The 11,812-nt window shown below is 28.7% G+C and overlaps 3 protein-coding genes across 4 annotated transcripts; 2 read left to right on the top strand and 1 right to left on the bottom strand.

Annotated features, from left to right (window-relative positions):
- Nucleotides 1-177: 177 nt before the first annotated feature.
- Nucleotides 178-1,548, top strand: LOC130450169 (DNA ligase 1). Its single transcript, XM_056788396.1, has 4 exons — nucleotides 178-322; nucleotides 376-715; nucleotides 782-1,087; nucleotides 1,142-1,548. Exons 1-4 carry the CDS (start codon nucleotides 246-248, stop codon nucleotides 1,370-1,372), a joined length of 954 nt encoding a protein of 317 aa, XP_056644374.1. The 5' UTR covers nucleotides 178-245; the 3' UTR covers nucleotides 1,373-1,548.
- Nucleotides 1,549-2,153: 605 nt separating this feature from the next.
- LOC130450498 (innexin inx2-like) lies at nucleotides 2,154-5,248 on the bottom strand. The gene is made up of 4 exons (XM_056788913.1): nucleotides 4,876-5,248; nucleotides 4,635-4,823; nucleotides 4,442-4,578; nucleotides 2,154-4,375 (listed from the first exon to the last, which is right to left on the bottom strand). The coding sequence occupies exons 1-4, from the start codon at nucleotides 5,114-5,116 to the stop codon at nucleotides 3,866-3,868; spliced, it is 1,077 nt and encodes a 358-aa protein (XP_056644891.1). The 5' UTR covers nucleotides 5,117-5,248; the 3' UTR covers nucleotides 2,154-3,865.
- A 373-nt stretch (nucleotides 5,249-5,621) lies between these two features.
- LOC130450255 (guanine nucleotide-binding protein G(o) subunit alpha-like) lies at nucleotides 5,622-9,887 on the top strand. Of its 2 annotated transcripts, none has more exons than XM_056788552.1 (6): nucleotides 5,622-5,694; nucleotides 5,959-6,097; nucleotides 6,203-6,548; nucleotides 7,371-7,614; nucleotides 8,515-8,689; nucleotides 9,695-9,887. In XM_056788552.1, exons 2-6 carry the CDS (start codon nucleotides 5,974-5,976, stop codon nucleotides 9,883-9,885), a joined length of 1,080 nt encoding a protein of 359 aa, XP_056644530.1. In that variant the 5' UTR covers nucleotides 5,622-5,694; nucleotides 5,959-5,973; the 3' UTR covers nucleotides 9,886-9,887. The 2 variants fall into 2 exon arrangements, with proteins under 2 accessions (XP_056644530.1, XP_056644531.1); XM_056788553.1 differs by having other exon boundaries at nucleotides 5,658-5,699.
- The last annotated feature ends 1,925 nt before the right edge of the window (nucleotides 9,888-11,812 follow it).

Here is an 11,812-nt window from a genome sequence, read left to right as displayed (position 1 = left end):
TATTTTGAGTAATTTTGCGTTCTTAGCAGAGGAACATAATTAAACAATCATCTCAGAAACTAAATAAATGAAATTTTTTTTTAAATCGATCAATTTCAAGTGGTAGAATTTTGATGGTAGCAGTTATAAATCACAGATAAAAAAATATATCAAAACATGATCTTATGAACTACTAACCTTACTTTTGTACAAATCTTCCTCATGTTCTAATTTAATAAATATATAATTTATTATATTATTTAAAGATGGGCAGGAAAATTCCTGGACGAAAACATCGAGGTATCAGAGATCCTGAAAAACAGGCAGCTGTAAGATTTGAAAGGTAGCTATTATTCAGTATGTTCCCAATTTATATATTTAAGTGAATATTTTTAGTATAAAAAATAAGGTTAATGCGCCTCCCTCTAATCCTGAACACCAGGAAGTATCAAAATCTCTTCAAAGAATTATCGATTTGAAAAATAAAACAAAAACTGGAGAGATATTTACAAAACGAAATAAAAAACGAACTGGTACTAATTTAAAAAAAAATATCAATTCTGATAAATTTTCACCTAGTAAACCAGAAAAACCCGCACGTAATTTTGTACAATTTCCTGATGAAACTGATAGAGAATTTGTTCGTCGTATGAATAGAATATGTATGGAAACTGTAAAAGAAGCAAAATTTGAAGAAAAATATGGTGTGGAAATTAAAAGAAACGAACAAGGCAAGGTATGAATGTACAGTTAAAAATGCAGATTTTTACAGAATGATTAGATTTTTGTATACAATTCTTAGGTAGAAGTAGTGAAAAGAAAGAAAGATGAATTGGAATTGCTATACAATAAAGAAAAGAAAAGGAAATTAAAAGAAGAGAAAGGGTTAAAAAAGAAAAAGAAATCCAAGGATAAAACAGAAACAGTGAAATTATCCAAATGGCAAAAGAGGAATAAAAAACTAAAAGAGAAAAAAGGAAAAAGAGGAATTGAAAATATTGATGAATTTAAAGAGTATAAAGACCCAGTGAAATTTGGAGAAATTGTCCATGCTCCACCTACTCTTATCAAACCCAAAAAAGCAGAGAAAATATTAACAGTTCCAAGGGTAAGTGTAGAACATTTTTATAATAGATAGTAATAATTTATTTAATTTTTACAGCCGGGCAATAAAAGTTTGCTTTTAAAGTCAGTGTTGAACAATTCTTCAAGTCAGATTAATCAAAGTAAAAATATAAAGGATAATAGTCACAAAACAAGTCATAAAGTGATAGATAAGAAGGGAAAAAGGAAAGAACTACCAAATTCTTTAAGAAGACAATTAGATAAACAGCAACAAGAAATTATTGATGCTTATAAACAACTCAAATCAAAAAAGTATGTAGGAACATAGTTGTTAAATATATATATTTTTAACTAATATATTATTTAAATACTGGTGTTTAATTTTTGGTAATAATCTCGGAATCAGTTTCTTAATATAATATTGTTCAATCGTACATATAAACTAAACTGCTAAAAATGGAACAAAAAGAGAAAAATCAACACTATGGACCACTTTTAGAGATAAAATTCTCTATTATGTGATCAAGAACAGGACAGGAATTAAAGAAGCTTTTTTAAAATGAACAACAGAGATCAATCAACTTTGTAGATCCGTTCTAGGGCTAGAATCTCAAAATTAATGGATCAGGTGCAGGATAGTAATATTGAAGGCTATATTCCATTTAAAATGGGATTCCCACTGGACATATTGATACGAGATAGAAGGTGGAAAGATGGCAAAAGAACTATGTACTAGAAATTGGAATTATGAATTAAATTACTGCTTTACGTAGTTGTCCTCAAGAAGATGAACATTCCACAGTATAGTTTCCCCAATATACCTTTTGTGGGAGTTTAGGAAGATCATAAATGTTTCAATGATTCTCGTTTACATGTTTATACAAGAGGTAGGAGATGGAAAAAAGATGTACTAGTATCAGGTGACAAAAGAACTACTGGAAATTGAAATTATATTGCCACTTCACGTAGTTGTCCTCAAGAAGATGAAACATCCCACACCATAATTTCCAATCTATCTTTTGTGGGAATTCAGCTGGGATAATTCCTCAAATTTAGTAAATACTGTGGTAGAATGATACTTCACACGTATACAAGTGAAAAAACAAATATTGAGTAATATATTTTTATTATAAATGAAAGAGAAAATACATTACATTTGTAAAAATACTTCAACTGGATATTATTAAATAAATGTGTGATTTCTGAGAATCTTCTAACAAATAACTTTCAACACTATAAACTAATATTTATTCTTTTTGATATTGTGATAAGGCACATCTTTTAAATTTGGTAGTAGTTCAAATGTCCACACTGGTATATCTTGTAAAAAAAGAGAATTGCTGCTTGATGCCTTTCTATAGAGTAATATAAATGATCACTTTTTGAAAAAAAAAACTTATTAACACATATTTTTTGAACAACTCATGAGAAAGTGAAAAGTACTAAGTTTTTTCTAATAAGTACGAATATACTTAAACTTATAATTTTCTTTTGACAAAATAACGAAATAATTATTTATAATTGGAATTAAATTTAAAAAACCAAAAACAGAACACTATTCATAAATTAACTTAATGTTTCGATATAATTTCCACTACAAATGTAATGAGGTGAATAATGTTTTATTTCGCTTTTTATAAAAGTTGGACAAAGGTAACATAAAAAATTGTATAAAACGTATTCAAAAATGGAAAAATACATATCCACTAACACAAACAAAATCACGAAATAAATAAACAATATTGCAAATGTTTCTGACTGATTCTTATTTCCTATATCAAAGCTCGCTTTACTTTATGAATTTACCCAAAATGTGATCTTTCAAAATATATTAATTCAAAAAAAATAAATTTATCCACATTAGTACAGAATAGAAAAATATGGATGATATATGCATTAGGCTATGGAGGATGCAGAAGGCTATTTTGCATATAAATTGGGATTCACACTGGACATATTGATACAAAAGAGTATTGATATAAGAAGCTTATAGAAATACAGGTGACAAAAAGAGCTATTGGAATTATATTGCCTTGCCATCGACTTAAAGAGATTGAAGTGAAAAAAACAATACAAATAACCACAGATAATTGACAACAGATTAACAAACATTCAAGAAGCACTTTGACTTGTAAATTAATTGAAAAATGGAAACAAACTAAGAGAAAATGGATGAGATGCACTTGATGAATAAATCATCCAAACAATGACGTGTAAATAGAAGTCATTTAAGTTGAAATTAGTGGAATAGTTGGTGATATTTATACTATTTACTACCACTCATATTCAAAACTATCTGATCCTTTGACCAGGGTATGAACCAGTCATCCATGGAATGACCAGTGTAATTGTGAGTGTTTGAGTAATGGCAGTAAACAGTGTGTTCAAATGTGAATCACAAATTGAGATAAGAAAGCTCTGATAAAATTTTTATGCATAAAAAACACAGTCTTATTAACAAGAATTAGAAAATAGGAATGTTGATACCATATTATATGGTCTAGCCTTTAAAAGCCCTTCAACTATGAATATTCTAAAAAAAATATTAATTACTAATGCAAAACATAAAGACACAACAGTATATTATAATTGTTGGTACTAAAATACCTGTTGATGCCATAAACCATAATAATAATTATATAATCGAGTCTCTTGACAAAAATATTCATAGTGAACGGTTTTTATTAAACTTTCAAGTATCTATAATATAAATGAGGTAAATCACAGCCAGGGACTGCTAAACATATTAAAAATAATGAGAATTCTTCAAACAAAAACAAATTTCTAAACAAAATAATATTGAAAAATCAATTTCAAAAACTTAAATGTCTTGTAGAAAATTCTTATATGATCCTCTGGTAATTAAATGATCATATAAACACATAACGACTTCTTTATGCAAACGTGGATTAACATTTTTACCAAATTTGTACAAAATAAAGAAGTTACCAAAAGACAGTTTACTAACGATGAATTTAGCTTTCTTTTTTTCAAGTTTCCTTGCTTGAGCTCTTAACAAATAGATTCTGAACATGGGTAAAAATAAAAACAGGCCTCTATACAGAATACACAAAAATGTTAAAGCAAGTAATATGAAAAGCCAATACCATAAAATCAGGAAAACTTTTTCATTAAGTACATTTAATGGAAGAATGCAAAGAGCATCAAATAATTGTTGATCTCCACTAGGACCGTATCGGTAGTAAGAACACTTTGCAATTTTTGGAAACACCTTATCCATAGGATTGACTTGCTTAAAAGTTGCACGAGCTATACCATATGCAGAGAATTGTCCCGTAATCAACCAATCCATAAAACATATGTTCAGTATCTAGAAAATAAGAATTTGTTTCAAGTAAATTTCATTATTTACAAGCAATTTCAAATAGTAACTTACCACATTTACTAAATTTAAAACTTCACAAAAACAGTATCTGAATGTATAAACATTATGAACATATGTACCATCAAGAATATGCTTAACTATTTTATCTTTTTCCATCTGATTCCATTTATCAGATGTTATAGCTCCCCCTAAAGATTTATATCATTAATATCGAAATATATAAAATACCTCTTTGGAATAATACCAAATTCTCCTATAAGTTCTTTCAATCTCCCAGCTTCACAAGCTTTCCATAAATATCTGGGGAGATAGAAAAGAACAGCTTGTACACCAAAAATAAGACAAATCCATTGGTAATAAGTTTGCCTAGACGTCGGAGGTTCATCATTGGGATAATCATTCCTTTGTATCCCCAAACCTGGTAAGACCGGATCTGAAAATAAATTATTTAGAAAATAATTTCTACACCAGTTTAATTCATATACCATTTAAATTTTGATTAATGATGAAAGTTCCATGTATCCAACAATATGTGTCAATCACTTCCTTCCTTTGTTCTACATCACAGTCTATAGGTTCCCCAAAATACTGTTTACTCGTTAATAATACAGAAAAAGTTGCAAGTAAAATAACTGTAACTTTGTAATGTAATTTAAATACATTATTATCTGTATGTACGGTCCCTAATTTTATTAAAGTTTTCACGTTTTTATATAATTCTAGCATCTTAGAACTAAATATTAACTAAAGAAATGAACTCGAAAAAAAATTGCAGAATGTTAAAAAAAACTTGCAACGTTAAAAACTTGAATTTGGTATCCTAGTACAGAACATATCGTTCTTCTTCGTTTTCATAACAAAGACAAATGAACTATTTGAAATTAAATTTTTCCAAATTGTCAAAAATTTTGGAGAAATAATTTAAAAATCATTTCCATCGAAATATTTATGGGAGAGATAATTGTTAATACATTATGGAGGGATTTTGGCGAAAATATTGAATTTTTAATTGCTTTTTTATACCCATAGAATCGTAATATTGGTTATTTTATGGCAAATATTATTTAAACTTTCATAAACAAAAATCTTGCCGATTATTTGTTCAGTATATATGATAAGGTGGATGTATTTGTAAATATACATTTATTTGTACATATCAATTCATCATAGAAAAATATTAAGAGTTTTATCAATGAAAAAGTCATATATCAAATATAGTTTATATGAACCTGGTAGAGGGCAGAAGCATAGTTTAAAGTACTCCAATATTAACTTTGTTTACATGTTTGTTTTTCTCCTTTAAGGTAATGTTAGTATTTACTAAATAATTCGACAAATTTTTCAGATTAATTTCATTCATAATTAACTCCCTGTCTTCTATTATTTCAACTTTAATTTATTGCATAACTCATGATTCATTTGTAATCACATTTTTCTTAGAACTTTGTGACCTTGTTACATTTATTCTCTGAACTAATAAAACATTTTAATTGAAATTTATTGATATGAATATAAGTACATTGATTCTTCAGTGTCATGTCATTATTCATTTATACACTAATTATTAGCGTGATGTACTCGCTATGGGGGCATGCTTAACGTTGGAACGTGAAGAAGGTAAAGCAAGAAAACGAAGTGAAGAAATTGATAGACAACTTGGAGAGTTTGCTAAACAACAAAATAATGTTATCAAAATACTACTGTTGGGTAAGTAATATTACTGGTCTTTATAAATTTTTCGATAAAATTTTGTGCAGTACTTGGAGAAATAAGGTTATATGTTGTAATATATGATAGAATGATATCTTTTAGGTGCTGGAGAAAGTGGGAAAAGTACCTTAGTTAAACAAATGAAAATAATCCATACAGATGGATTTACACATGCAGAATTGAGTAGTTTTAGACCAACAGTATTAGATAACCTTTTGGCTTCAATGAAATATGTTCTAGCTGGTATGGGAGTTTTGAGAATAAATTTAGAGTACCAGAGGAATAAAGTTCATGCTCAAAATGTTTTAGTAGCTAAAAGCTGCTTTGATATGAGTTTTACAATAATTCCAGCGGTCGCTGCATCTTTACAAGCTCTTTGGTCCGATAGGGGTGTGAGATTAGCTGTAGCAAGAGGTTATGAGTATGAATTGAACGACTCTGCTCTCTAGTAAGTTTTTTACATAAACAATAGTTTAAACTTTGATCAAAGCAATAAAACATGCTGCTTTAAAATTTATTATACTTTTATGTAGGGTCTAAAATAAATGTGTTAATTGAATTTAGTTGAGAAAAATTGGGCTAAATGGGTGTGTTTCATCATATTTAGAAAGTTTCAATACATAACTTTATCATTTTATCATTAAAACTGACTTGATTCTTTCATATTATATAGAAATGCATAGATATTGTTTATGCAAGTATTTACATTTGATAAAATAATGGTTTTTAATCTTATCAATGTATGTCTATAGCAAATTTCCTGTAATTTCACATTACTGGAATTATTTGATCAGATTTTTCCTGGGAAAGGTAATATTAATCAAATTGTTTCTATAGACACCTTTTAACTAATCTATTTAGATTTTTCATTATGTATTGTTAATCGAATGAAACAGAAACTTCCACTACATGTTTTTTCAACAACTATTACAATATTGGTTTAAATACGCATTCTAAATATACTTCTACAGGTTTTCAGTTAAATGATTCATTATATTTAAATAATATGATATACAATGCAAACTTTAGCTTATCGAGGGCATGTATCACTACTACAGTCATTTGTTGAGATATTGAAATATTGTTTAGCATTGAAGACAGAGGATACATAAAACATTTTTACTGGTATAAATTGCTATATCAAATATGGGACAAATTCTTTCCTTCCATTTGTGCTTTCTGGGTTGTAGCTCTAGATTTTGTTCTTGATTATTACTCTGCATTGTTTTTAAAGTAAAAATCTACAAACATTCTATTCAATTTTTTCAAGTTTATTTGAAAATATGGAAAGAATCTGTGATCCAAAATATGTGCCAAATCCGACTGATGTTCTAAGAGCACGTGTACGGACCCAGGGCATAATAGAAACTCAATTTCGTATAAATGATATGATTATTAATATGTACGATGTTGGTGGACAAAGATCTCAAAGAAGAAAATGGATATATTGTTTTGATGATGTAAGAGCAGTGCTTTTTGTCATATCGCTTAGTGGATACGACATGACGTTACTAGTAAGTTTTATTCGATCATTTTTTTAAGCAAAATTATTGTTACTGATTGTAAAATTTAATGTTTTGATAGTGTAAATCACAGAAATTAGATTCAATTAACTTTTATACAGAATTCTCTTTAAGCAGAAGGTTGTTTTATAAAAATATACCATAAAAATTTTATTTTTCTCAGTGTATAACGTTCGAAATGAGTTTTTTGTAAATAGCTACTGTAATATTCAAACATATTGACATTAAATTTGGTTTTAAATTGAAAAAAGTCTTCTAAAAAGCCCACAATATGTTAAAATTTTTCTATGATGATAATATACCAACTTTGAAGACTGTTTACAACTGTTATGAGCGATTTAAAGACTAGGATTGATCAGGAATAGAAAACTTGTTCTTTAAAATAGGAAATTGTGATACGTTTCCTAAACCATGTGCAAAGAAAAAAACTTGTTTATTGAGGTTTTGGCTGTTGAAAGTTTCCCTGTTTATCCACATCTTTTTTACCTAACAGATTTAGCACTGAGTTATTTCTGTTATTTTTCAAAAAAAAAATTACTAAAAAAGTACCAATTTTGATATTAGGAAGGTCTGGATGTAGAACATGAAAGCTATTCCTGAAGAAACCTTCCAAAAATGTTTCATCGTAGGGATAAGTGCGTTGCTAGCCAAGGGAAATTGGAAATTAATTTTTTAGGATCTTTTTATCACATATTTTTCAAAAAAAAACTATTTTTTTGTTAGAATTACTTTATATTTGACAATATTAATTTAAACAGTCATCCTAAAATGGCGCTAGTTTCTTTATTAGGAACTTTTTGATGAAGATAAATTAGGTTAGTTTGATCCAGTTTACGTTTAGCTGAAAAGATTCGTGTACACTCTGTATATTATGTTGAATAATTGTTATAGGAAGATCCCAGTGTCAACCGATTAGAAGAAAGTCTTAATTTGTTTGGACAAATTGTTAATAATCCATTTTTTCGAGAAGCATCATTTGTTTTATTCCTAAATAAGTTTGATCTCTTCAGGGAAAAAATTCTCTATTCCCAACGTCATTTGAGGTTATATTTTCCAGATTATAAAGGTGAGTGAAATATAACGAAATTATTAATTGAAAAAGTATGATTAACTTGTTAATAGTAATGGTAGAGATAGAAATAGAAAGAAAGTTGCTAAAACTGATGAAATAATAATGAAATAGATAAAGTTATCAATTTGAGTAAGTCAAAATTAAATTTAGAATAAAAAAGTTGTTAATGTTGCTAAATCGTTTTTATTTTAAGTTTCTTTTGATTGCTAATTAATTAAAAATTAACTATTTAGTCTTTATAAAAAATTCGAAACGATTTACCAACAAAAATATATAAAGTGGTCCAAGAAATTTAAAATAATTTATATACTCAACTAAGACAACACTAATCCTATTTACAAGAAGAAGGAAGTCATAGAAGGAATACAACTCAACTGATACTTTCCATTGAAGCAAAATATCTAGGAGTCATCCTGGATAAAATACTTGCTTGGAACAATAACTTAGACAAGGTGATCTCGAAGCTACTTGTCGCAAGCTTGTTGGCAAGACATGGGGACTAAAGCATAATATGGTATTCCGTGTACACCAAACAGTCATCGAAACCATGATCAAATATTCAGCGTTTGATTGTTGCTTGAAAACAGGAAGCTAAGAAAAAACTAAACTAGAATCAAAGGCTGATCTGTTTAGGTATTTAGGTATAGTTAACCTGCACCACTACAGCGCTACTACTCACAGGCTACTCCAGACTAGTAATCTGACAGGTCATCTAAGGATTCTAGAACTGATAAAGCTAGAAAGCAGTGAAAAACATATCATGAAGGACAAAGATATTCCATTCGAGCTAGTAATTAATGACTACCATTCATGGTTAATAAAAATCTTCTACATGTTTGAAATGTATCTCTAAGGTTTAGAGATGTCACTCACAATCTACTTTACTTACTGTTTTTACTGCAAATTTGTTAACTTCCTTATTAATAAACAATTAATAGTACGTGATACATGTAATAGTTTCTATAAATACAAAAAAAATTTGAAGTGTGGTGTTTCTAGGTCCAGATAGAGATGTTGATAGAGGAGCATTATTTATACAACACAAATTCGTTTTGAGAAATGGAGATTCGAGGAAAGTGTTGTATCCACATTTTACTACAGCAACGGATACAGCTAATGTAAGAGTCGTTTTCCAATCTGTCATGGAGATTGTTATATCTGCTAATTTAGGTCGCGTTACTCTTTTATAGATGAATCTATTTTTATTCGGTGTTATAAAAAAATCTTCACAAGTGTCAGTGATAGTTTCAGAGTTGACGGATAATTAAATTGGTGTTTTGAATCACTTTTATTCAGACTGGGAATAATCAGGATTAGCTGCTGAAATTTCAAAACTTGTTCAGATGAGATTTCCCATCAAATTGTACGGTGAGTAATCTAAAGTTTAGCTGTTTCATTAGTCTGATTTTCGTAGTTTAGGGTTTTCAAGGGATGCTTTGTATAGGGGTGGTGTAAAATCTAACAGAATTAGTGTTTCTACAAAATAATGGATGGAGTTCAGTGTTTTTGATGTACAGGCACTTATGAATAAGTAAATTAGAGTTTTTTCAAAATATTAGTGTCCCTTTGAGGTTTATTCAGTCTTCGCAACTTGATTTAGATGAATTGGTGTCATCTTCTTTTCAGTTTCCTGTTTTTTACTTATAGAGAGGGGTTGTTTATAGCTGATTTTTTTTTCTAAAACATTTCTTTACACTGATTTTTATAATTTGGGTTTTTCGAGGGATGTTTTGTATAAGGGTGGTGTACAAAGCTCATAGAACTAGTTCCTCTACAGCATAACGGATGGAGTTCAGCGTTTTTGATGTACATGCACTTATGAATAAGTAAATTAGTGTTTTTTCAAAATATTAGTGTCCCTTTGAGGTTTATTCAGTCTTCGCAACTTGATTTAGATGAATTGGTGTCATCTTCTTTTCAGTTTCCTGTTTTTTACTTATAGAGAGGGGTTGTTTATAGCTGATTTTTTTTTCTAAAACATTTCTTTACACTGATTTTTATAATTTGGGTTTTTCGAGGGATGTTTTGTATAAGGGTGGTGTACAAAGCTCATAGAACTAGTTCCTCTACAGCATAACGGATGGAGTTCAGCGTTTTTGATGTACATGCACTTATGAATAAGTAAATTAGTGTTTTTTCAAAATATTAGTGCCCCGACATGATTCATTCAGTCTTCGCATTCAATTTAGATCAACTGGTCAGTATCTTTTGATTTTCTGTTATTCAATTTATACAGGGAGGTTATTTATTACTGATTTTTTTCTCTGATTTTCTTAGTTTGATTTTTTATAGTAGATGTACAAAGTTTCGGCTCAATTAATGGAGTTTATTTTTTTTATGGACATTTAAGAGGTGATGGATAAGCAAAGCAGCTTTTTCCAAATTAGTCTACGATTAGAAAAATGATTATTTATTAAAATTATTGGTATCTCTATTATAATTTATTTGTTTGGATCTGTCAACTCTGAATACTTTCCGACATTCACTCCATTAAATTGTTCCTCACCCTGACGCCTCGGTTAATGAATAAAAAAAGTTGAAACGAAGTGGTTACTGCTACTTTTTCATCTACACAAACATTTTTTTAATTCCTAACGTTAACAGGGTGAAGATCAATTCCATCGATTAAATATTTACATATAAAAGGGTCGTTTGTAAATATTGAGCATCAGAAAAAACAGTTAATTGGAAGATTTATACAACAAATTAGTGAAAACGTAGATCTGATCAGTTATTGGTACCACGATTAAAAATTTTACAGTAATAAACGTTTTAATTGAAATAATTTTACTGAGTTTATTCAGGTTAATTGTATTGAAACTGATTTTTATCTTAAAATAGCAGTAAGTAAATGAAAAAAAAAAACAATCATGTGGTAATATTTATTTAAAGTACTGTCTAAACCTCAAAATAACTTATATAACTAATATTTGATTATTTATATACAGCTACTATACGAACGTTAATATTTATACTAATCTGATATGCGTTTCGATAACCAAATGACCTTCTTCAGACACTGATGGTGAAAATCAGTGTAGTGATAGTAAACGGTGTATGAAAGTGACTTTTTGCTCAAGTTTTAGAGCTTCTATAGAAATAATGGTTAGACAGGTT

Source organism: Diorhabda sublineata, chromosome 11 (assembly GCF_026230105.1).
Source record: "Diorhabda sublineata isolate icDioSubl1.1 chromosome 11, icDioSubl1.1, whole genome shotgun sequence".
NCBI lineage: Eukaryota > Metazoa > Arthropoda > Insecta > Coleoptera > Chrysomelidae > Diorhabda > Diorhabda sublineata.
Note: the sequence above shows the minus strand (reverse complement) of the source record. Positions and strands in the feature narration are given on the sequence as shown.